The 25,876-nt window shown below is 38.4% G+C and overlaps 1 protein-coding gene across 13 annotated transcripts in view; it reads right to left on the bottom strand.

Moving 5' to 3' along the window:
- NEK1 (NIMA related kinase 1) overlaps positions 1-25,876 on the bottom strand; it is a 226,719-nt gene that overhangs the window by 30,545 nt on the left and 170,298 nt on the right. For 8 of the 13 annotated variants that reach the window (XR_009051254.1, XM_057721154.1, XM_057721153.1 and 5 more), the window contains 4 exons: positions 13,187-13,363; positions 10,795-10,915; positions 5,792-5,883; positions 4,424-4,668 (listed from right to left, as the gene is read on the bottom strand). Coding sequence is in view for 11 of the 13 variants with exons in the window: in XM_057721154.1 (XP_057577137.1) it covers positions 4,424-4,668; positions 5,792-5,883; positions 10,795-10,915; positions 13,187-13,363 (635 nt within the window). In the remaining 2 variants the exon portion in view is untranslated. Of the gene's footprint in view, positions 1-4,423; positions 4,669-5,791; positions 5,884-10,794; positions 10,916-13,186; positions 13,364-15,425; positions 15,631-25,876 lie in introns of those variants that run through there. The other 5 variants (XM_057721156.1, XM_057721165.1, XM_057721166.1 and 2 more) reach the window with 3 other exon arrangements.

Raw genomic sequence — 25,876 nt, 5'->3', positions numbered from 1 at the left:
GAACAAAAGAAGTAATGAGACAAATAGAAAACAAACAGCAAAATAAGTTGAACCTCAATCATACTGATAATATACTGAAAATTACATTAAGTACAAATGATCTAACCACTTTAATTAAAAGACTGTCAGAATGGTTAAAAAGCAAGACTCAACTACATGACAACTACAAGAAATCTATATGAAATAAGTCTGATTAAAGGTAAAGGATGTAAAAATATATACCATATAAACACTAAGTATAAGAAAGCTAGAATTAAAACCACCAGGCAAAGTAGATTTTGGAACAAGGTGATACGACCAGGGATAAAATGAGTCATTTCATAATGATAAAGGGGTCAATTTATTAAGAACATATAAATATTAATTTATATTCAATTGGTTGGAAATTTCAACAGTGCTTTCCCAGTAATTGATAAACAAGTATCAATTACTTGTTTCAAGTACCAATAACAAGAAAGGATATAGAAGACTTGAACAACACTATCCCAGAGTGATACTTCATAACAATAAATGTATCAATTCACACAGAAGACAAAACAATACTAAATTCTTATTCACTCAATAACAGATCTTCAAAATACATGGAGCAAAAGCTGATGCAACTGAAAGGAGAAATAGATAATTATACAAGTATAGTTTAAAATTTCAATCTTCTTTTCTCAGCAACTAATAGTTAATGTAGAAGTGTTAAAGCATGAACACCACTGGACTTAATTTTTGACATTTACAGAACAATTCACCCAACGCAGAAAAATCTACATTCTTTTAAGGAGATCTGTTAGTAGCAGTGGCTGCAGCAAAGGAAACTGAAGAGTGACGAATGAATGCAGAGGAAAACCAGGAAAGTATGATACATATGAAACCGACAGATAAAATGATTATGACAGACAGGTGCATATCAACTCTGAGGAAAGAAAAGTCAAGAATGGTGAGAGAAAAGGGTACAGGGAATTTGGTAACATACTGGTAATGGATGATTTTTGCAAGAGCAGCTTCAGTGGATTAGTGGGCTGACAACCACACTGGAATGTACTGGGAAGTGAGTGGAGAGGGCTCTGCAAAGATACAACCAAGAGAAGTGGGGTGTGAGAGGGGAGGATGTGTGCTCACGGGAAGTTTGCCACTTACATGTGTGCTGAGGGAATGACCCACCACAGAGAAAGAAGTTCATGACACAGGCTGGAAGGGCAAAAGTCTTAAAGGAGTGAATTCCTTGAGAAGGTGAGGGAAGTTAAGATCCAAAGCTCAAGAAGGATTTCCTTTAATAGAAAAAAGGGGGACCTCCCTGGTGGTGCAGTGGTTAAGAACCTGCCTGTCAATGCAGGGGACAAGGGTTTGATCCTTGGTTCAGGAAGATCCCACGTGCTGTGGAGCAACTAAGCCCACAAGCCACAACCACTGAGCCTGGGCTCTAAAGCCCGTGAGCCACAACTACTGAGACTGTGAGCCACAACTACTGAGCCTGTGCATTACAACTACTGAAGCCCGCGCTCCGCAACAAGAGAAGCTACAGCAAAGAGTAGCCCCCACTCACCTCAACCAGAGAAAGCCCACACACAGCAATGAAGACCCAATGCAGCCAAATAAATAAATAAATTTATTAAAAAAGAAAAGAAAAAAGAACATAAATAGTATGACTTAACATTTAACAAAATAAAAGAAAAACAAACTCCTGTGACTTCCCTGGTTGCCTAGTGGTTAGGACTCCGTTCTCCTCTGCAGGGCACATGGGTTTGATCCATGGTCGGGGAACTAAGATACCACAAGCCGCACGGTGCAGCTCCCCCCCACCCAAAAGACACTTTAAAAGAAAAAAATTAAAAAACAATAATACTAACTTGTAACAAAAATCTCTGTAGGAGGTTAAATTATCCCATTTTAGTAAACGGATTACATAAATACCTAAAGTTTTCACTTTTTCTTCATGATTCAAGGCCACCATTATGAACACTGATTATTTACTACTTTGGCACAGTAATGAACTCTCATGATCTCAGTGATTTATGGGACAGGCAGGTATGGCTTTCTGTTCTTGCCTTAAATGGCTATAGACTGTAAGTGTTTTTTTTCACCCCCTCCCTCTACATGAAATCTGCTTTGCTGTGCTTAATTGCAGAGTTAGTACATCTATAGAACTACTAAAGCTGAACTAAGGTCATGAAAGGAAATCAAGTAATCAAATGTATTGTTCAGGAATATTAACTTTTTATTTTATTTTATTTATTTTTTTGAGGTACACCAAGTTCAATCATCTGTATTTATACACACATTCCCATATTCCCTCCCTCCCTCGACTCCCCCCAACCCTCCCCATCCCAGTCCTCTAAGGCATCATCCATCCTCGAGTTGAACTCCCTTTGTTATACAGCAACTTCCCACTGGCTATCTATTTTACAGTTGGTAGTATATATATGTCTACGCTACTCTCTCACTCCGTCTCAGCTTCCCCTTCACCCCCCGCCCCCCCAAACCTCGAGTTATCCAGTCCATTCTCTGTATCTGCGTCCTTGTTCTTGTCTTGTCACTGAGCTTATCAGTACCATTTTTAGATTCCGTATATATGAGTTAGCATACAATATTTGTCTTTCTCTTTCTGACTTACTTTACCCTGTATGACAGACTCTAGGTCTATCCACCTCAAAGAAAACCATAATCCGAAAAGAAACATGTATCATAATGTTTATTGCAGCACTATTTACAATAGCCAGGACATGGAAGCAACCTAAATGCCCATCAACAAATGAATGGATAAAGAAGATGTGGCATATACATACAATGGAATACTACTCAGCTATAAAAAGGAATGAGATGGAGCTATATGTAATGAGGAATATTAACTTTTATAGAGGGGAGTAAGCTATTTAAAAAGCTCTGGGCTAAAGAAAGCCATATACCTTTACTACAAAAGTGAATACATGAATTACATGATAATCCTTTTCTGCCCACCAAGGATACACCAAGTTTACACCTCTGAAAATCTGAGTGCTCTCAGATAAGTGAGAGAATGCAGCAGTCTCTATATTTAAGAAAACCATAAGAAAACAAAATAAAAACATATCCAATTGGAAAATTAAACTGAAAATCAAATTTCATTTAAAAATATTTAAAAACAGTTAATTACAAAAGAATTCAGGCAATTCACTCATATACAGAGTCAAATATATGAAGAATATTCAACCCACTGCTCACTGGTAAAAACAGAAATATAAACTTTAAAAAGTTAATACAATACTAATTCCTTAAATACACAATTTTAAGTAGATGATAATTGTTAGTGCTACTTAGGGTATGAACTCTCACATACCACTTATGGCACTATATACAGTTTCTTTCTTTTCTTTTTAATTTTTTTTGGCCAGCCATGTGGCACGTGGAATCTTAGTTCCCCAAAACCAGGGATTGAACCCGGGCCCTCGGCAGTGAAAATATAGAGTCCTAACCACTGGACCTCCAAGGAATTCCCCTATATTCTGTTTCTTGAAGGAAAATCAGGCAGTATACAGTATACCCTTCTGAATTTCATTTGCATAAATTTGTTTTGTGGAAGTAATTGTGGATAGGAACAAAGATACAGACGAAGGTGGTTATGACAACAAAAACTGAAATCTAAATCCCCAACAATAAAAACAGATTAAAGAAAGTATGATATAGCAGCACAATGGAATTTGTTGTCATTAAGAATGATATGAGAGAATATTTGACAATATGACAAAAATGCTATTTTTGTGATAATAATATTTGTAATAATTTTATAATATATACTAACTAGAAAAGCAGGTTACAAAAAGAGTATGCATAATATCCTATTTTGTTAAAAAGTTACATATATGTAACCATTATGTATATGAAAGGTAATATAACAAAATATGTGATTACTTATATTTCTAAATTTTCTATAACATTCTAATCTCTTAATAAGAAAAAACTGGTTACGTATTTTTAAAATAGGAAGTGAGAAAAGATAAGAGGTCTGAAAAACTTTTATCAGGAAGTGCAGGTGAACATCTATTAATCTTTCTATGTACAAATTAGGCAACACGGCACTTCTATCCATTTAAGATATAATGCCCAAGTTTAGTCTAGCACTAAAAATGGAAGTTGGATTGGGTGCAGGGAAGGGGGACACAGTAAGAAGGTGTAAGAGGTATCTTTTGCTCAAATAAAAGTAGACCCTATGAAGAGACCCTGAAGAGGGAGCCAACGATGCAGCCTTTGCGATAGTTGTGCTCTCAGTGGCTATTTCTTTTCAGTGTTAGAGAGAAGATGGAGAGTTTTTCTTGTTCCTGTTCATTTTGATGTGCATTTGTTTGTGTGTTTGTGTTTTTAAGGGATTAAAACTCAATATTATAGCTTATCTAAGAAAAATAATAAGTGTGAAATATTATCAAATGGATAACGTTTTCCATTTGAGAAGCATACTTGCCTTTGGGTTGTTTGCATCAAACAGACCAGTTGAAAGTCCAATCAGCAAGGAATTCTGTTTTTTATTTCTTGGTGGTGAATCAGAGTGAGATCGAAGTGGAAAGGATTCTTCTGATGGACTGAGAACTGACTGAACTTGAGAGACTTTCAAGTGTTCGGAATGAACTACTTTATGGAAAAACGGTTCAGGTTGCATAGATTGATCTACATCGCACTCAGAGTGTGGAGAACCATCCCCTCCAGGTTCTGTGGAATAAAGGAAAGATTACGTGATAAGTCTATACAGTACTCAACATTCTAAGTGATATCGAAAAAGTACAGTATTTAACATGAATTATAGCACTCCATGTCTATCAGAAAAACAAAATCAAAATATGTGATTTTATTACCTTATAAATAATCTTTAACAAGATAGGTTTTATTTTCAGAAAGGGGATTTAATTTGTTAAATACTTCCATTACATCAGAAGTTCGAAAATGTAGACACAATGTAAGGACATGTGAAAAAATACTGTTTAAACACTCATACTTAATAGTTCCAGTTTATTTTTGTTCCTATAGGTTAGATATTAACTATACATTACTATAATTGTACTTCTTATATTTTAATTAATACTATCAGAAGTAAGAAGACCACTGATTTAATGTCCTCAGATACTGGCTTAGCTTTGGCAAGCAATTCTTTTTGTTTTGAACATTCAGTAAGGTAACTGACCAAAAAGTTTTACGGCCCACATTGCCAAACAATACAGGCTTATGAATGCAGAGTCCACAGCCATAAAAAAGAATGAAATTCTGCCATCTGCAGCAACGTGGATGGACCTAGAGATTATAATGCTTAGTGAAATAAGTCAGACAAAGACAAATCTGTGTGATATCACTTATATGTGGAAAATAAAAAATAATACAAATGAATCTATATACCAAACAAGAAACAGACTCACAGACATAGAAAACAAACTTTTACTTACTGAAAGGGAGAGGGAGGGGGAAGGACAAATCAGGAGTATGGGGTTAACAGATATACACTTCTGTGCATAAAATTAGATAACCAGCAAGGACCGACTCGATAGCATTGGGAACAATATGCAATATCTTGTAATAACCTATAATGGAATCTAATCTGCAAATTAAAAAAAAATGAATCACTATGCTGTGCACCTGAAACTAACACAATATTGTAAATTGACTGTATTTCAAAAATAATAATAAAAAATAAATACAGAGTCCAGTGCTCTATGCCTACTACATTTTTTAAATGATTAAGGTGAGTGGTAAGCAATGCTCTCTATTAACATATAGTCCAAACAGAACAGGTTAGTGCTAACGACATTCCAGAAAGTAATCAGGTCACTACAGTGATGCTCACCTACATGAACTTCACTAAGGTGATCCACGCTCCTCGAGGCTCCATCTTCAGAAATTTCATTTTGCTGTATGGTGATCCTATCTTCCAACCTGCTACAAACAGATATGCCAGTTGAAAAAACACAGTTTACTAGAAATAAAAGCACTCTCAAATACATAAAAGTGGAACACAAGTTGACTATCATCCTGTGACCCCTCTTCCAGATATTCTTCTCACTTATACACACATTGTCTCCCATAAGCAAATCCTACGTTTCAGCTGTTCAAATCTTCGCCAGTCACATTAATTCCCAACAACCAGCCTCAACGTTCTCATCACTGTGGTTCCCAAAGTGCGGCCGCTAGACGTCAGAAACACACGGAAACCTGAGTGAAATGCAAATTCTCAGGCCCTGCCCTAGATCTGTGAGTCAGGAACTTTGGGGGATAAAGCTGAGCAAGTTGCTTTAAAATGTTGCTAATGTTTGAGAACCACTACTGTAAGCAATCAAAATGCCCCTTAATAAAGCAGAGAATAGAAAACAACTATGATATATTAACACTATGAAATGTTATGCAGCTGTTTTAAAAATGAAGTAGAGATCTGTATAAACAGATATGGAATGACAGTCAAGATATTAAGTAAGCATGGGCTTTCCTGGTGGTGCAGTGGTTAAGAATCCGCCTGTCAATGCAGGGGACATGGGTTTGAGCCCCGGTTCGGGAAGATCCCACATGCCTCGGAGCAGCTAAGCCCATGTGCCACAACTACTGAGCTTGTTATGCTCTAGAGCCCGTGAGCCACAACTACTGAGCCCACGAGCTGCAACTACTGAAGCCCGAGCACCTAGAGCCTGTGCTCCGCGACAAGAGAAGCCTGCAAACTGCAATGAAGAGTAGCCCCCGCTCTCCGCAACTACAGAAAGCCCGCACGCAGCAACGAAGACCCAATGCTGCCAATAAATTAAAAAAAAAATATATTAAATAAGCAAAGTAATTTTCAGACCAACTTATATTAAATGGTGTTAGGTTTTGAAAAAATGCTGGATAGCACAGTAAAAGGAATAGAATAATATGCACAAAAAAGTTTTAACCCTTAAAGGTAGTGAACTGATTTACGTAAAGAAGAACTCACAAGTTTTATCTCAACACATGCTGGGAACTAACTTCATGTATTATATTTTAACAAGAATGTAAAAACTGGAAGAATATATTACAAAAGGGACCAGTAATTTATTTCTGGGGTTTTGGTTTATAAGGGATTTTTAATTTTGCTAGTACTTTTTAGTCCATTTCAAATTTAAATAATTTTTTTACCTTTTCAGTTCTAAATTTTTAAAAAGTTTTTCTTTATTTTTAATCATATAAGTAATACATTCATTCATTCAAAATGTAATGTTCCTTGGTTCCTCAAAAAGTGAAACATAAAATAACCATATGCTGCAGCAACTGCATTCCTAAAAGAACTGAATACAGGTGTGCAAACACAGACTTGTACATAATGTTCATAGCAGGACTATTTAAAACAGCCAAAAGGCAGAAACAACCCTGGAAATGACCCATCATCTGCTGAATATCATCAACTGCTCAATGGATAAAAAATAGGGTATATTCATATAATGGAGTATTATTCAGCTATAGAAAGGAATGAAGAGCTGATTCATCCTACCACACAGACAAGTTTTGCCAACAGTATGCTGAGTAAAAGAAGCCAGAAACAAAAGCCACAACCTGTACGACCGTACAAGACATGTCCAGAATAGGGAAACCCAGAGACAGAAGCAGCTCAGTGGTGGTGGGGGGGACACAGGGAATGGCTGCTTAAGGGTACAGGGGTTCCTTTGGGGTTGAGGGAATGTTCTGCAACCATGTAGTGGTAAACTGTACACATTAAAATGATTAAAATGATAAACTTTATGTTACAAATTTTATCTCAATTAAAAAAAATCTTTCTTTTAGGACTCCCCTAACCACTTAGATCCCAGTTGTACAAAAATCAGTTTTGTGTACATCTTACCATACTTTTCCCTTGAATTTACATACATATACATATTCACTTAAGGATATATGTAATAATTTTAATAGGATTATCATAGCATTATTTTAATATATAGAAATGTTTTTCATTCAATATAATTTTATTCTGTTTACCACTTAATATTTTAGACATATTTCCATATTAATACATGGAGCTCCATTTTATTTCAGTGCCACATATCCATTATGCAGTATACTGAGAAAAGAACAGTATTTTTAGCCACTTCCTTACTAATGGTTATTTAGACTATTTGAAATGATTTCCTATGATTCTCCTGCCTAACGAGGTTTAACATTAGAATCATTTCACTGAGGTTAAGAACCAGACAAAGATGGCCCTATTTCCAATATTTAACACTGTATAAAAGGTACTGAGCAATGCAACTGCAGAGAAAGAAATGTGTTAAAAAAAAAAAACTTGAAAGACATAAATCCATCATTAATTTCATATGATATGACTGTACATCTGAAAAATGCAGAAGATTCAACTGAAAATCTATCATGACCAATAGCAAAGACCAATAAGATAGTGGGGTACAAAATCAATGTAAAGAAATCCACAGTTTTCATACATACAACCATCTAGTTACAAGATCTCACAGAGGTATAGGTGCCATTTATTACCAAACAAAAGATGATACAGCCAGAAATAAGCTTACCAATAAAAGTACAAAGACTAGATGAAGAAAACTCCAAATTGGACCAAAAAGAAAGGCCTACTCTGTTCTTCTTGGACAGGAAGACCATAACATGTTCATGTCCCTACATTAATTTATGAATTTAACATCCCATAAAATATAAATTGGGTTTTTTTATGTGGGGGAAGGTGGCTAAATTTAATAAATTCTAAATTCAGATGAAAAATTACACAGGCAAGAAGAGCAATGAAAGGAAATAAACCTTACATGATCTTAAAATATATTTTACATTTTAATTAAAACAGTGTGTACCAGCACACTGAACAAAGATCAACGGAACAGGAAAATAAAGTATAAGAATGAACTCAATTCAGAAAAGCAGTGCATATTAAAAGTGGCATTTTAAATTTGTGCAGGAAAGGTGGGCTTTTTTAAAAATGTAATTATGATAACTGGGTAGCCATTTGGAAGAAAAACAGAATCCATAGACACCAGGATAAATTCCAAACAGATCAAAGAGTTAAATGTAAAAAGTACCTATATGAAAGCGCTAGAAGAAAAGACTCTTTGGTAACCTTAGAGAAAATAAAGTTTCTCTGAATAATGATCAAAATTCAGGTAAACAAGACAATGTGAAAAAGAAGAAAAAAACAAAAAACCTTCTCCTTGGCAGAAAAATAAAACATAAGTGACCAATAGTGAAAAAATAGTTGCAATTCACATAATAACCAAGGCAAATATCTCTAATATTTAAAGAGTTCTTATCAATTTATCAAAGACCAAATAACCAAATAAAATGGGTCAAAGAAGTAAATAGGGAATTCACAGAAAAGGAAATACAAATGTAACTTAAACATCTGAAAAGATGTGCTCAACCTTATCAATAAAAAGAAAGAGATAAACTAAGGCCCCAAACTGAGATACTACTTTTTATCTATCAGATTGGCAAAAACAAAAAACTTTGGTAATAAATGTTTGGCAAGGCTGTGGGGAAAACAGGAGGTTTCCCACATTCTTTCTGAGTGCATAAAGTAGTACAATTCCTGGGGAGAGCAATAATTGCATTCATAAAATCACACTTCTTTGTCTCTATCCTCCAGATACACAATACTCCCCTTTTACCCACAGAGGGGTACAGTCCAGGACCCCCAATGGATGCCTGAAACAGGGATAGAACCAAACCACACCTTCTGTTCATGTCTTTTACCCACAAATTTAATGCCTTTTCATCTTCACTAAGCACCTATCACAGCCTGTAGGAGTAACTTTTACAGTTGGAGGTTTGACAGCAACACTAGCACAGGTTTCCTCTTCCTTCTTCACAACTTCACAGATAGAAGTTTCGTTCTTCATAGACCTTAGCAACCTCAGCATATGATTTTTTTTTCTTTCCTTGTTAAGTCAAGAACTTTCACCTTTCCCTTGAAGGAAGTACCTCACAGCTTCACTTTGGCACATCCATACTGCCAGCATCACTACTCTTGTGCTTTGGGGCTGTTATAGAGTAAAACAAGGGTCCCTTGAACATGAGCACTGGGACATTCAGACAGCAGATCTGACAACCTAGAGAGCTACTGACTGACTGCTGCACAGGGGCCACACACAGTGTGGACACACTGGATGAAGGGATGGTGCATGCCCCGGATGGGACACAGGGGGATGGCAGATGTCATCAAACCACTCAGAATGGCACACAACTTAAAACTTATAAATTGTTTATTTCTGGAATTTTCAATTTCATATTTTTGGACTGTGGTTGATGGCAGGTAACTGAAACCATGAAGAGTGAAGCCTCAAATAAGGGGGGAGTAAGAGGGATGACTGTACTTATATACATGCAAAATAACCTTGTTATTAGGTTATCCACTGTAGCATCATTTCTAATATCAACTACTGTAGGACACTAATTAGAATTACGGTATATCCATATAATGGAATACTACACAGCCATAACAAAACAAAAAAGAGGGCACTGTCTGTGTATTTACATGAAAAAATGCCCAGGTTACTGACTAAAAATAAAAAAGGTGGAAAAAACTCTGTACATAATACTAACAACTGTATTTAAAAGTGAGGGAGACTATATATTTGCTTTTATTTCTGTATATATTAAATATGTCTGGAAAGAGGAGAGAGCAGGAATTTGCTAGATGGGGATAGACGTGGAAAGAGACTTTTTCACTGTTTACACATTTGTGGATTTTAGAACCACGTGAATGTAATATCTATTCCAAAATTTTATAAGGTATTATAGTAGGATTTAATGTAACATTGTGTTACTATAGTATTTCTTTAAAAGGCATCCTATAAAGGGACCCAGTTTTGAAATGTAAGGAAAGAGGTAACATACTCAGCCTCCTTTGTTCCTTTTATCTCCCTAACCCACATGTCGAGTACAGGGCATGGCAAGCCTCCATCTCTGTCTGCCCCACTGGGCTCCTGCAGCACTTCTGCCTCCAAGTCATCAGGCTCTGCAAGGCAAAAACATGACAAGAAACAGGTCTCAAAGCAAAATCCATTTAGAGAAAACTGAATAAATCTCCTACAAAGTATCACACCTAGTTTTAGGCTAAGGTATTAACAGTAATTACAATGATAAATTTAAGATTTTATGTATAGATCTTTAATCTTACCATGTTGACTCTCTAGTTGTTTCTGAAATAACAGACTTTTCCTTCTGCATTTTCACTGCAATAAAAATACCCCAAAGAAATATAGTATACTCTGTATTTTGATGATTATAAAAAATTTTCTCTTCATTAAAATTTCAGTAATATGTAAATAGCTTTCTAGAAGGTATAAAAACTAGTTAAAGAATAACGCTATCTGTGGTTAGAAATATGGAAGGAGAAAACATATCATTGATTAGTAACTGATGGGAAAGTTCAATCACCAAAAAAAACAAAAAACTCCAAAAAACAAAAAACCCCATTACCTGGACTTTTACAATGATATTGAGAACATAACTGGAGTGCACTAAGTCTCTTTTCCTAGGCCCTCAAACAATTAACAACCAGGGTACCACCTCTGTTTTCTGGCAGTGGCTCAGTTTTTACCTGATAGTAGCTCCTGAAAGTAAACAGTAATGAGAAGACAGTTTCTGCCTTCATTTGTTAACTTCTTTTTTTCCTCTCCAATTCAGATTATCAACACTTTCTTGTTTAAGCCACCATGACCATCATTTTTTTTTTATTCCAGATACTCTTTCCCTCTGTATTTTAAAAGTTTCCAATTAGCTGTCCTGTTTAGAAAGACGATCGGTGTTGTACCAGTCTTTAAAGTTTTTATCTTTTACTCAAATGACTGTTTGGTCATGCATACAAGGTAAGCAACTGGGGTAGGAGGATCCTTAAAAAAATTTTTTTAATGAATAGCTGTCTCTAGCACCTTAAGCCATATTAATATAACTCACTGTACAAACTAGATTTGTGACTATATTGCCCGTAAAGTCAAAAATATTTACTACGTGACTCTCTGCAGAAAAAGTTTGCCAACTCTTGCACTAGGCTATAGAGCCTCTAATACGAGTGTGAGTCAACAATTATCCACACTCCAGTCATATTAAAACTCTTATAAATTCCATAGCCAGAGTGTGGATAATTTTTACTCACCCTCATATATACCTAAAGGGTTTTTTTTTTTTTTTTTTAAGGAAAAGGTGTAAGATACCTATTAACTATGATTCTAATGAATAAGACTATTTATGTTAGTGTGGGAAATTAAACACAGTCACATGAAGCAAGCTGTCCAGCGTTCATCTCATCTAGAGGGGGCTCTGTCGCCCTTCTCCTTGAGTTTGGCTTGGCAATGAGAGCGCCTGTACCAGCTGAGTACAGCTGGAGTCTTGTAAGCCATTTTCACGTCCAGCCTTTAAGAGAACTGGCAGGTTTTACCCTGGAATCTGGAAGCCTAAGCCACCATGAAAGAAGTTTAATGATCATGGAAAGACCACAAGGCAAGGCCCTGAGGCTAAAGAGAAGGAATGGGACCTGCAGAACAGGCCCAGCCGAAACCTGCCAAGACACCATGCGTGGGAGTGACACCATCTCCCACCCTCCAAGGAGGCGCAGCTGACAGCTCAACACCACTGAGTGATGCCAGCTGATGCCATAAGGAGGAAGACAACCTTCCCAATTCCTAATCCACAAAAGTGTGAGATAAAACAGTTCTTTGAAGTCATTAAGTTTGGGAAGCAATCTGCTTTGCAGCACTACATAACTGAGACAGAATTTCCTATCTGAAGGTGAGGTCTGACATGACAAAGCTTCTACGAGTACAGGCTGCTTCTCCCTGGGGATCTGTGAGCCATATAAGACGTCAGACCACCCTGCTGGAAAGAATGCATAGAACAGCCTGGAGACTGCGTGATGAGGGAGGGGCCAGCCTGGCCCAGCTTTTCAGCTGTACCTGTCAGGACACCAGTTAAGCCCTCTCAGATCCATGAGACTGGATGATCACAGAGAAGAGCACACAGATTAGGAAACCACACGGCTGAGCCAGGCCTTGACTTGATTCCTAACATACAAAATTAGGAGATAGAGTAAAATGGCTGTTCTTTTAACATTAGGTTTTGGGGTGATTTGCTATGTGGCGATAAAAAAAAAGATCAGTTACTAGGAAAAGAGTGAACTTAATTTGACATGAATCACCCAAAAATATACATATATTTTGAAGATCTGTTTATAAGGAAGACATTAAAGTATTGAATCAAATCAATCTTATTCTGCCCCGTTAAAACACACCATCCAAATTTCCTCCTGGTTTCAGTGCTGTCTGTGGAGATGCCTCACTAAAGTTTGGACCGTTTGTCTCAACAGAAGAATCAACAGTAGCTGATGGGTTCATTTCATATGAAACACATTTTATTTTTTCTTCTTCAGTAATTAAGGGTTTACACTTCTCCCTTTCAGGAGAAATCTCTGAAACAACAAAAAGATGAAAAATCATGCTATATTCTCAAAGTGACTTGAATTTTATTTGTAACAGCATTTAGAACAAAGTTCATTCTCACAGCAGGTAATTACTGGTTAAGTTCTGCAAGGTACTAGAAATTAATTAATGATTAAGGCACATGAAAGCCAAATTTAATTTAAATTGGAAAGGCATTTTTGTTATAAAGACATTCTTTTTCAGACTTTTCAGATCAGTTAGAAAAATGTTTGGCTTTACTTAAAATCACAGCTCTTGTTAAATTTAAAAGTGAGATAGTACTAAAACTCACCTGACAAGTGTTCTAGACTTAGATATTTCAGCATTAAAGCAAGGTATGACATACCAGTGTACTTACCTTTGTGAAGGACTGACACCTTATTTAATAACTAATTTAGCGTGTCTGGATGGTGTTCTCCACGTGAGCACCCAGTGATATTGCTGCTCTAGTACCTAGTTCTCTACAGTAATATATATTCCCCTCAGCTCTGTGCCTCATCTATAATCACTGATGACAAGCTTGGATGTGAAGACATACTGAACTGTACAACTGAATAGGATATTTTTCTAAAACTAGGGTGAAATACACATGTGATATGGCTGGCACTCATGACTCTTCTATTTGCTAAGACTGGGTCTGCATTGTGCCCATGGATAGATATTTTAATGATTATGAATTATACGAATCCCTTAAAATAAAAAAATTTAAAATCAAAAATTTCCCATGGGATAGAGACATATTTCAGCGTCAAGCATAAGGACTCTTAAACATATAGAATTAGGTTACATCATTCATACATGTGTGGTTTTGTAATAAAACTCAAATTAATAAAAAGATTTCAATTTTTGTGACTGTTGTATGAATATAATTTTATTTTTTAATAACCACACTCAGTATGGTTTTGATTATCCCAGTTGACTGATAGTGTATTGTGTGCACAGGAATGTTTTGTTCAAACATATTTTGGATTTTTAATAATCATAAGTCAAATCTTAACTTTATGCATAAAACCCTTTATGTAATGTAAAATGTGTACTATTATAATATTCAGAATACAATTATTTTGGCATATTGGTTTGTATTTTTAATGTCCCAGTTGCAGTATTTAAGTATATGAAACATACTGAAACTTTGTAATAGTCAATAAAGCTACAAAAACCAAATTTTAAAAATAAAAATAAATTTCTAAGGTGGCTAACATACGGTTTATTTGCCTTTTCCTTTATTTTCCTTTTACATACATATGTAAATGTCAGAATTATATATATATGTGTCAGAATGATATTTTTAAAATTATGAACTGTTTCTGTGAGTTCACAGAGGATGGATTCGCCTCAGAACAGCTCACTGCAGTTACTGGAAGACGCCCAGGTCAGTGCCGTCCATTCCTCGGAGACGCTCCTTTCCAGCTCACTGCTGGGAGCCCCACCCCCACCCCCAACACCCATTCTGTCTTAGCTATCTGCTGGATGTCTGTCTACACCAATAAGCCTTCCTGTATCTGGGCTGGTCAGGTCATCTCTGTGGTGTTTTCTCCTCACTCCAGTGCTCACATCTTGGAGATCCTATCATTAAATACAGCTCCTCAAAAAATTTAATGTTAAATATCCCACCTTCTAATTCCTAACATCCTATGTTTCCACTCATCCCCCTCTACCACCCCAACTCTAAAGAATGTTACCCACGCAGGACCTACAATGCACTGATCCTACCACGGTTTCTCTCCCCATTGTCCCCACTAAAATCTATCTAAAACCCATCAGTTAAAAACATTCTCTTCCACATATGCTCAACTCATTGTATACATGGCAAAATCCCAATCCTGCATGAATTTCATCTTCTGCCGGTCATGTCTGAACACACACAGCTGGAACGGCTGGAGAAACACAGGGAGCCTTACTCCCTGGTCTCAACTTCAGTTCATCCTCACTGAAGTCAAGTGGGGCCTTTGTGTTGCCCACAGTCCTACAACACTGGGCTAGCAGGAACTGCCTGGTTCACTTAACTCCTTAGGGAAAACAGTTTTGCACAGGTATTTGTGAGTTGTTTACCTCTTACTTCTTCCTGGTCAGTGAGAACAAAACCACAGTGCTGCTCATGCTCTGGAACATCTTCCCTTCACCAAACCTTATCAACAACGTGACAGTGGCAGAGGTCACATCTGTGCTCTGCTTACTCAAACTTCTGCTATAAAATTATGTCTATTAAAACCAGGAACAAGGATGCCAGCCAGCGCCACGATTACTGAAGATTGCTCTGGCAGGTATAACAAATGCAGTGAGAAGGAAAGGAAATAATCAAATAAATATTGGACCAAAAAACCTATTTCTTATTACTGACGATATAATACACACATTTAGAAGATTTAAGATTTCAAAGAAAAAAAATAGTTAATGAAATAATTCAGTAAGGAGTCTGGATATAAAATTTTATGTAGATAGATAATAGAAAGAATAGCTTTATTTTAATTAGAAATAACAACTTAGGAAAATGGAAAAAAAAATCACCTATAATAAAGACAAAAATATACACGCTGTATAAAAATAAACTTACCAAAAAAGGTTTTGGAGCTTAAAGGAACAAAACTGAAAAACACAAGACTAGTGGAGAAAGAAAGACTTACGTAGATTCTTGAATTAAAAAAAAAAAATACCAACATATACAAATTTAATACAATTCTAATCATAATACTCAATTAGATAACGTGAACTTAAAATTCTTTTGAAATAATAATAAAAACAACCAAGGAAAACATTTTAGAACTCTAACTAGATTAAGGACTACATACATACTTGTGTGCATGCACTCATGTGTAAACATGTCTGTTATTTATACATCTAATCCAAAGATTTGGCAAAATTTTTCACCCAATAAAGGAAATTCAGAAGATATAAATAAAAGATGTACTTGCATGAAAATTAAAAAAAAGAAAAGAAAAGAAAACACAGCCAGAAATAGCATAAAAATAAGAGAAATAGGGGGCAGTCAAGATGGCAGCATTGGAAGACGCGAGGATCGTGTCTCCCCAAAAACAGATCAGTTGCCGGAGGCCGACGGGGGACCTGAGGCCCAAGAAGACCAGAGGAACCCCGGAGCAACTGGGTAGGACCTGGGGGTAGTCAGGGGAGCAGGGAAGGGGAAGCCGGATGGGACCGGCACCCCTGGGGGGTGGCTGGCTGAGAGGGGAGGTTCCCACCTGGAGAGACCCTTGGGGGCTGGGGAGAGAGGGGAGGTTCCCACCTGGAGAGACCCTTGGGGGCTGGGGAGATCAGGAAACTGCAACTGGGTTTCTCCTGCCCAGGAGGCCAGAAGGCCTGCTGAGTTCCCAGGCCTGGGAGCCCGCCGGGCTCCCCAGCAGGGTCCTCCACCCTCCAAGGCCCCCTCCGGGCTGCCTGGGTCCAAGGGGTGTGGGAGGGAGGAGGAGGGCAAGGAGGTGGAGAGGTGGACTGGTGGGGGTGGGGGCTTTGAGATGGAGGGACAGGGAGGCGAGAGGGCGTTTCGCCTGCCCTCTTGTCCAGAGAGGCCGACTGGGCTCCCAGGCCTGGTCCTTCCCTCTCTGGGCCCCCCTAGCACGTGGGTCCTGGGGACATGGTGGGGAGGGGGATGGGAGGAGGGAGAGAGGCAGACAATGGGGGTGGGAAGGGATTTTTCCAGGTCAGAAGAATAGGGGAGCTGCCACCGGGTATTTCTTCCGTGCGGGTCCTTCACCTTCCAAGGCCCCTCCAGGCTGTTGGTCCTAGAAGTACAGGAGGGAAGCGGTGGGGGGAGAAGAAGAGAGGCAGAAGGGGGGAGGGACCCTCTGGGATCATAGGATGAGTGGGCGAAGAGCAGAAGACATTTATGCTGCCCACTGGCCCAGAAAGCCTGCTGGGCTCTGGGGCCTGGTCTCCAACTCTCCAGGGTCCTCTCCCAGACACACTGGTCCTGGGGGCATTGGTCTTGGGGGGGCGTGGCAGTGTGGCAGGGGAAGGGGAAAAGAGGCAGACTGGTGGCGGGACGTTCCAGGAACGGAGGACCAGGGGAGGTATGGAGGAACTTTCCCCTGCCCACTTGGGCCTGGTGGGCCTGCTGGGCTCCCAAGTCTGGTCCCTCGGTCTCTGGGGCCCTCTCCGGCTGAGTGGGTCATACAGGCGTGGGAGGGAGGGAAGAGAGGGGAAAAAGGAGAGAGGCAGACAGTGGTGGGGGGGACCCTGAAGGACCGGAGAATCAGAGGAGACGCTGCAGGAAATCTCCCTACCCACTTGGCACTGGGAGGCCTGTGGTGCCCCCAGGCCTAGTCTAAGGTCCTCCAGGGGTGCCTCTAGGTCTCACTGGTCCTAGGGGTGTAGAAGGAAAGCAGAGGAGAAGAGGAGGGGTGGGCAGGGGAGGGGGCCTTCTGGGATTGGAGGATCAAGGGAGGTGGGGAAGGTATTTCCCCTGCCCACTAGACCTGGGAAGCCTGCCAGGCTTACGGACCTGGTCTTTCACACTCCAGGGCCCCCTCCAGCTGCTTGGGACCTAGGAGAGTGGGGTGTAGGGGAGAGGAAGAGAGGCGGACAGGGACCCTACAAGACAGGGAGATCTGGGGAAGTGCCGCAGGCATTACCCTAGCCCAGTTGGCCCTGGGAAGCCTGTTGGGCATCAGAGTCTGGTCTCCTGCCTTCCAGTGCCCCCTGCAGCGGTGAGGGTCCTAGGGGAATAGGAGGGAGGGGGTGGGGAAGAAGACAACCCAAGGGGGAGGGACCCTCCGAGATTGGAGGACTAGGGGAGGTGCCTAGCGTTTCTCCCACCAACTTGGGCCCAGGGAGCATGTTGGGTACCTGGACCTGGTCCTGTGCCCCCAGGACCAGAGGCATTCCTGGGCCCCCTGCCTCATTGGGCCTAAGCCCCATTCCCCACCATCCTAGGACCTTTTCTAAGAGTAGGCCCTGCCCATTGCTTAACTATCCCCCCAACCCCTGGCCGCCAGCCTTGTATAAGCCCCGTCCCCACAGCCAAGGTCTTTTCTGGCTTCTTCTTTTTTCCTTTTCTTTTTTTTTTCTTTCTTTCCACCTCCTCACTTCGGCTACTGCAGTTGTTTTACCTTCCAGTTTTTGCTCCATTTATTTAAAAAAATTTTTTTTTTCTAACACTTCTGTTAGTTTCCTATTCCTATCGTATTTTTTTATCTTGCTATTGATCTGCTGTTCTCCTAACTTTTTTTTTTTTAATTTTTTTCACTTTCCTGCTCCACACAGCTTGTGGGATCTTGATTCACAAGCCCAGGGTCAGGCCTGAGCTCCTGAGGTGGGAGCTCTGAGTCCAAAACATTGGACTAAGAGTAAAACCCAGTTCCCACGGAATATTAATCAGAGTGAGGTCCCCTAGAGGTTCTCACCTCAACACCAAGACCCAGCTATACTCAACAGTCTACAAACTCCAGTGCTTGAAATCTCAGGCCAAATACCCAGTGGGACACAAACACAATCCTGCCCATCCAAAGTGGGGGGAAAATGAGATGACAAAAAATATGTCACAGGTGACAGAACAAGGTAAAACCCCACAAGACCAAATAAATGAGGAGGAAATAGGAAAAGTGCCTGAAAAAGAATTCAGAGTAATGACAGTAAAGATGATCCAAAATCTTGATAACAAAATACAGAAAATACAAGAAACAGTTAATAAGGACTCAGAAGAACTAATGAACAAACAAACAGTAATGGACAACAAAATAACTGAAATTAAAAATACTCTAGATGCAATAAACAGCAGAATAACTGAGGCAGAAGAACGAGTGAGTTGGAAGACAGAATGGGGGAAATAACTGACACAGAGTAGGAAAGAGAAAAAAGAATAAAAAGAAGAGAAGACAGACTCAGAGACCTTGGGGACAACATTAAGCGTACTAACATTCGAATCATAGGCATCCCAGAAGAAGAAAAAAGAAAGGGTCTGAGAAAATATTTGAAGAGGTTAGAGTGGAAAACTTCCCCAACATGGGAAAGGAAATAATTAATCAAGTCCAAGAAGTGCAGGGAGTCCCATACAGAATAAACCAAAGGAGAAATACACCGAGGCACATATTAATCAAACTAACAAACACTAAACACAAAGAAAAAATATTAAAAGCAGCAAGAGAAAAGCAACAAATAATTTATAAGGGAAAGCCCATAAGGATAACAGCTGATCTTTCTGCAGAAACTCTGCAGGCCAGAAAGGAGTGGCAGGATATACTGAAAGTCCTGAAAGAGAAAAACCTACAGCCAAGAATACTCTACCCAGCAAGAATCTCATTCAGATTCCACGGAGAAATCAAAAGCTCTACAGATAAGCAAAAGTTAAGAGATTTCAGCATCACCAAACCAGCCTTACAACAAATGTTAAAGGAACTTCTCTAAGTAGGAAACACAAGAGAAGGAAAACACCTACAAAAACAAACCCAAGACAATTAAGAAAATGGTAATAGGAACATACATGTCAATAATCACCTTAAATGGAAATGGATTAAATGCTCCAACCAAAAGACACAGACTGGCCAAACAGATACAAAAACAAGACCCTTCCATATGCTGCCTATAAGAAACCCACTTCAGACCAAGGAACACATACAGACTGAAAGTAAGGGGATGGAAAAAGATATTCCATTCAAATGGAAGCCAAAAGAAAGCTGGAGTAGCAATACTCATATCAGACAAATTAGACTTTAAAGAAAAGACTGTTATAAGAGACAAGGTAGGACACGACATAATGATCAAGGGATCAATCCAAGAAGAAGATATAACAATTGTAAATATCTGTGCACCCAACACAGGAACACCTCAATACATAAGGCACATGCTAACAGCCATAAAAGGGGAAATCAACAGGAACACAATAATACTAGGAGACTTTAACACCCCACTTACATCAATGGACAGATCATCCAAACAGAAAATAAATAAGGACACACAAGCTTTAAATGACACATCAGACCATCTTGACTTAATTCACATTTATAGGACAGTCCATCCAAAAACTACAGAATACACTTTCTTCTCAAGTGCACACGGAACATTTTTCAGGATAAATCCCATTTTGGGTCACAAATCAAACCTCGGTAAATTCAAGAAAATTGAAATCGCATCAAGCATTTTCTCTGACCACAACGCCATGAGACCAGATATCAATTACAGGGAAAAAACTACAAAATACAAACACATGGAGGCTAAACAATACGCTATTAAACAACCAAGAAATCACTGAAGAAATCAAAGAGGAAATCAAAAAATAACAAGAAACAAATGACAAGGAAAACACAACAACCCAAAACCTATGGGACGCAGCAAAAGCAGTGCTAAGAGGGAAGTTTATAGGAATGAAGTCCTACCTCAAGAAACAAGAAAAATATCGAATAAACAACCTAATCTTACACCTAAAATAATGAGAGAAAGAACAACAAAAAAACCCCAAAGTGAGCAGGAGGAAAGAAATCATAAAGATCAGATCAGAAATAAATGAAATAGAAATTAAGGAATCAATAGCAAAAATCAGTGAAACTAAAAGCTGGTTCTTTGAGAAGATAAACAAAATTGATAAACCATTAGCCAGACTCATCAAGAAAAAAAGGGAGAAGACGCAAATCAACAGAATTAGAAATGAGAAAGAAGCAACAACTGACACCGCAGAAAATACAAAAGATCATGAGAGACTACTACAAGCAACTATATGCCAATAAATTGGATAACCTGGAAGAAATGGATAAATTCTTAGAAAAATACAATCTTCCAAGACTGAACCAGGAAGAAATAGAAACTATGAACAGACCAATCACAAGTACGGAAATTGAGACTGTGACTAAAAATCTCCCAACAAACAAAAGCCCAGGGCCAGGTGGACTCACAGGTGAATTCTATCAAATATTTAGAGAAGAGCTAACACCTATCCTTCTCAAACTCTTCCAAAATATAGCAGAAGGAGGAACACTCCTAAACTCAAACTATGAGGCCACCATCACCCTGATACCAAGACCCGCCAAAGATGTCACAAAAGAAGAAAATTACAGGCCAATATCACTGATGAATATAGATGCAAAAATCCTCAACAAAACACTAGCTAACAGAATCCAACACACATTAAAAAGATCATACACCATGGTCAAGTGGCGTTTATCCCTGGAATGCAAGGATTCTTCAGTATATGCAAATCAATCAGTGTGATAAGTCATGTCAACAAATTGAAGGATAAAAACCACATGATCATCTCAATAGATGCAGAAAAAGCTTTTGACAAAATTCAACATCCATTTATGATAAAAACTCTCTAGAAAATGGGCATAGACAGAAATTACCTCAACATAATAAAAGCCATATATGAGAAACCAACATCATTCTAAATGGTGAAAAACTGAAAGAATTCCCTCTGTGAAGAGGAACAAGACAAGGGTGCCCACTCTCACCATTATTATTCAACATAGTTTTGGAAGTTTTAACCACAGCAATCAGAGGAGAAAATGAAATAAAAGGAATCCAAATTGGAAAAGAAGAAGTAAAATTGTCACTCTTTGCAGATGACATCATATTATATATAGAAAACCCTAAAGATTCTACCAGAAAACTTCGAGCACTAATTGATGAATTTAGTAAAGTAGCAGGATATAAAATTAATGCACAGAAATCTCTTGCATTCCTATACACTAACAATGAAAGAGCAGAAAGAGAAATTAAGGAAACTCTCCCATTTACCACTGCAACAAAAAGAATAAAATACCTAGGAATAAACCTGCCTAAGGAGGCAAAAGACCTGTATGCAGAAAATTATAAGACACTGATGAAAGAAATCAAAGACCATACAAACAGATGGAGAGACATACCATGTTCTTGCATTGGAAGAATCAATATTGTGAAGATGACTATCTTACCCAAAGCAATTTACAGATTCAATGCAATCCCTATCAAATTACCAACGGCATTTTTCACAGAACTAGAACAAGAAATTTTACGATTTGTATGGAAACGCAAAAGACCCCGAACAGCCAAAGCAATCTTGAGAAGGAAAGATGGAGTTGGTGGAATTAGGCTTCCTGACTTCAAACTATACTACAAGGCTACAGTGATCAAGACAGTATGGTAGAGATTAGAACACTCCCTAACACCATACACAAAAATAAACTCCAAATGGATTAAAGACCTAAATGTAGGGCCAGACACTATAAAAGTGCTAGAGGAAAACATAGGAAGAACACTCTTTGACGTAAATAACAGCAAGATCTTTTCTGATCCACCCCCTAGTGTAATGGAAATAAAAACTAAAATAAATAAGTGGGACCTAATGAAACTTCAAAGCTTCTGCACAGCAAAGGAAACTATAAGCAAGACGAAAAGACAGCCCTCAGAATGGGAGAAAATATTTGCAAACGAATCAACAGACAAAGGACTAATCTCCAAAATATATAAACAGTTCATCCAGCTCAATATGAAAAAAACAAGCAACCCAATCAAAAAATGGGCAGAAGACCTAAACAGGCATTTCTCCAAAGAAGACATATGGATGGCCAAGAGGCACATGAAAAGCTGCTCAACATCACTAATTATTAGAGAAATGCAAATCAAAACGATAATGAGGTATTACCTCACACCAGTCAGAATGGGCATCATCAGAAAAATCTACAAACAGTAAATGCTGGAGAGGGTGTGGAGAAAGGGAATGCTCTTGCACTGCTGGTGGGAATGTAAATTGATACAGCCACTATGGAGAACAGTATGGAGGTTCCTTGCAAAACTAAAAATAGAGTTGCCATATGACCCAGCAATCCCACTGCTGGGCATATACCCAGAGAACACCATAATTCAGAAAGACACATGCACTCCAATGTTCATTGCAGCACTATTTACAATAGCCAGGACATGGAAGCAACCTAAATGTCCATCAACAGATGAATGGATAAAAAAGATGTGGTACATATATGCAATGGAATATTACTCAGCTGTAAAAAGCAATGAAACTGGGACATTTCTAGAGACATGGATGGACTTGGAGACTGTCATACAGAGTGAAGTGAGTCAGAAAGAGAAAAACAAATACTGTATATTAACACATATATGCGGACTATAGAAAAATGGTACAAATCAACTGGTTTGCAAGGCGGAAATAGAGACACAGATGTAGAGAACAAACATATGGACACCAAGTGGGGAAAGCGGGGAGGGATGGGGGGGAATGAACTGGGAGACTGGGATACCAAATTATACGCTCTAAATATATGCAGTTTATTGTATGTTAACTGTATCTCAATAAAAGTTCTAAAAAAAAAAAAAAAAAGGCAGTATGGTACTGGCACAAAAATAGAAAGGTAGATCAATGGAACAGAATAGAGAACCCAGAGGGAAACCCAAGCACATATGGGCACTTTATCTTTGACAAAGGAGGCAAGAATATACAATGGAAAAAAGACAGCCTCTGCAATAAGTGGTGCTGGGAAAATTGGACAGCAACATGTAAAAGAATGAAATTAGAACTCTTCCTAACACCATACACAAAAATAAACTCAAAATGGATTAAAGACTTAAATGTAAGGCCAGACACTTTAAAACTCCTAGAGTAAAACGTAGGCAGAACACTCTATGACATACATCAAAGCAAGATCCTTTTTGACCCACCTCTTAGAATAACGGAAAGAAAATCAAGAATAAACAAATGGGACCTAACGAAACTTAAAAGCTTTTGCACAGCATAAGGAACTATAAACAAGACAAGAAGACAACCCTCACAACGGGAGAAAATACTTGCCAATGAAGCAATGGACAAAGGATTAATCTCCGAAATATACAAGCAGCTCATGCGGCATAATACCAAAAAGGCAAATAACCCAATCCACAAAGGGGCAGAAGACCTAAAGAGACATTTCTCCAAAGAAGACATACAGATGGCCAACAAACACATGAAAAGATGCTCAACATCACTCATCATCAGAGAAATGCAAGTCAAAGCCACAATGAGGTATCACCTCACACACGTCAGAATGGCCATCATCAAAAAATCTAGAAATAATAAATGTTGGAGAGGGTATGGAGAAAAGGGAACTCTCCTGCACTGTTGGTGGGAATGTAAGTTGGTACAGCCACTATGGAAAACAGTTTGGAGGTTCGTTAAAAAACTACAAATAGAACTACCATATGATCCAGTAATCCCACTCCTGGGCATATACCCAGAGAAAACCATAACCCAAAAAGAAACATGTACCATAATGCTCACTGCAGCACTATTTACAATAGCCAGGACATGGAAGCAATTTAAATGCCCATTAACAGATGAATGGATATAGAAGATGTGGCACATATATACAATACAATAATACTGAGCCATAAAAAGGAATGAAATGGAGCTATATGTAATGAGGTGGATAGACCTAGAGTCTGTCATACAGAGTGAAGTAAGCCAGAAAGAGAAAAACAAATACCGTATGCTAATTCATATATACGGAATCTAAAAAACTGGTACTGATGAACCCAGTGAGAGGGCAAGAATAAAGATGTGGATGTAGAGAATGGACTTGAGGACACTGGGTTGGGGGCGGGGGCGAAGGGGAAGCTGGGACGAAGTGAGAGAGTAGCATAGACATAGATACACTACCAACTGTAAAATAGATAGCTAGTGGGAAGTTGCTGTATAACAAAGGGAGATCAACTCGATGATGGGTGATGCTTTAGAGGTCCAGGACAGGGACAGTGGGAGGCAGGCATGGTAGGGAGGGGATATGGGGATATATGTCTAAATACTGCTGATTCACTTTGGTGTACCTCAAAAGCTGGTACAGGAGTGTAAAGCAATTATATTCCAATAAAGAGCTTTAAAAAAAAAGCGACTGTATAACAAAGGGAGATCAACTCGATGATGGATGATGCCTTAGAGGGCTGGGACGGGGAGGATGGGGAAGAGTCGCGGGAGAGAGGGAGTATGGGGATGTGTGTATAAATACAGCTGATTGACTTTGGTGTATCTCAAAAACTAGTACAGGAGTGTAAAGCAATTATATTCCAATAAAGAGCTTAAAAAAAAGGCAGCTAATAAATAAATAAAGTAATAAAACAAAAAATTAAGTGAAATAGCAGAGGGTGGAAATAAACTGTGATGACATACTAGATAAAGGTTATTCATACCAGATTAAAAATTCAGAAGAAAACAAATAGGAAATGTAATATTAGAAAGACAAAAAACAGAAATACAATTTACATAGAAGCAAATCAAAATGGCCAAAATAATGTGACATGATGAAATTCACTCACAATCAGAAAATCACAAATGAAATCAGTGAAATACATTTAACTTGTAAGACTGGTAACAATGAAAAAAAGTGATAATACTGAGAAGGCCACTTTAATATCTGAAAACCAGTGTTACTTGCCACATTAATAAATGAGAAAAATCATACAATCATCTTAATTGTCAGAAAAAGAGTGTGATAAAATTCAATGACTCTTTGTAAAACAAGACTAGAAGGGAGTTCTTTAACCTGAAAATGGGTATTTTCAAAAAAGACTTGAGATAATATGATACATTTACTCCCCTG

The sequence above is a fragment of the Hippopotamus amphibius genome, chromosome 2 (assembly GCF_030028045.1).
Source record: "Hippopotamus amphibius kiboko isolate mHipAmp2 chromosome 2, mHipAmp2.hap2, whole genome shotgun sequence".
NCBI classification, from domain to species: Eukaryota; Metazoa; Chordata; class Mammalia; order Artiodactyla; family Hippopotamidae; genus Hippopotamus; species Hippopotamus amphibius.
The sequence above is the reverse complement of the archived record's forward strand: the minus strand, read 5'-3'. Positions and strand labels throughout refer to the sequence as shown.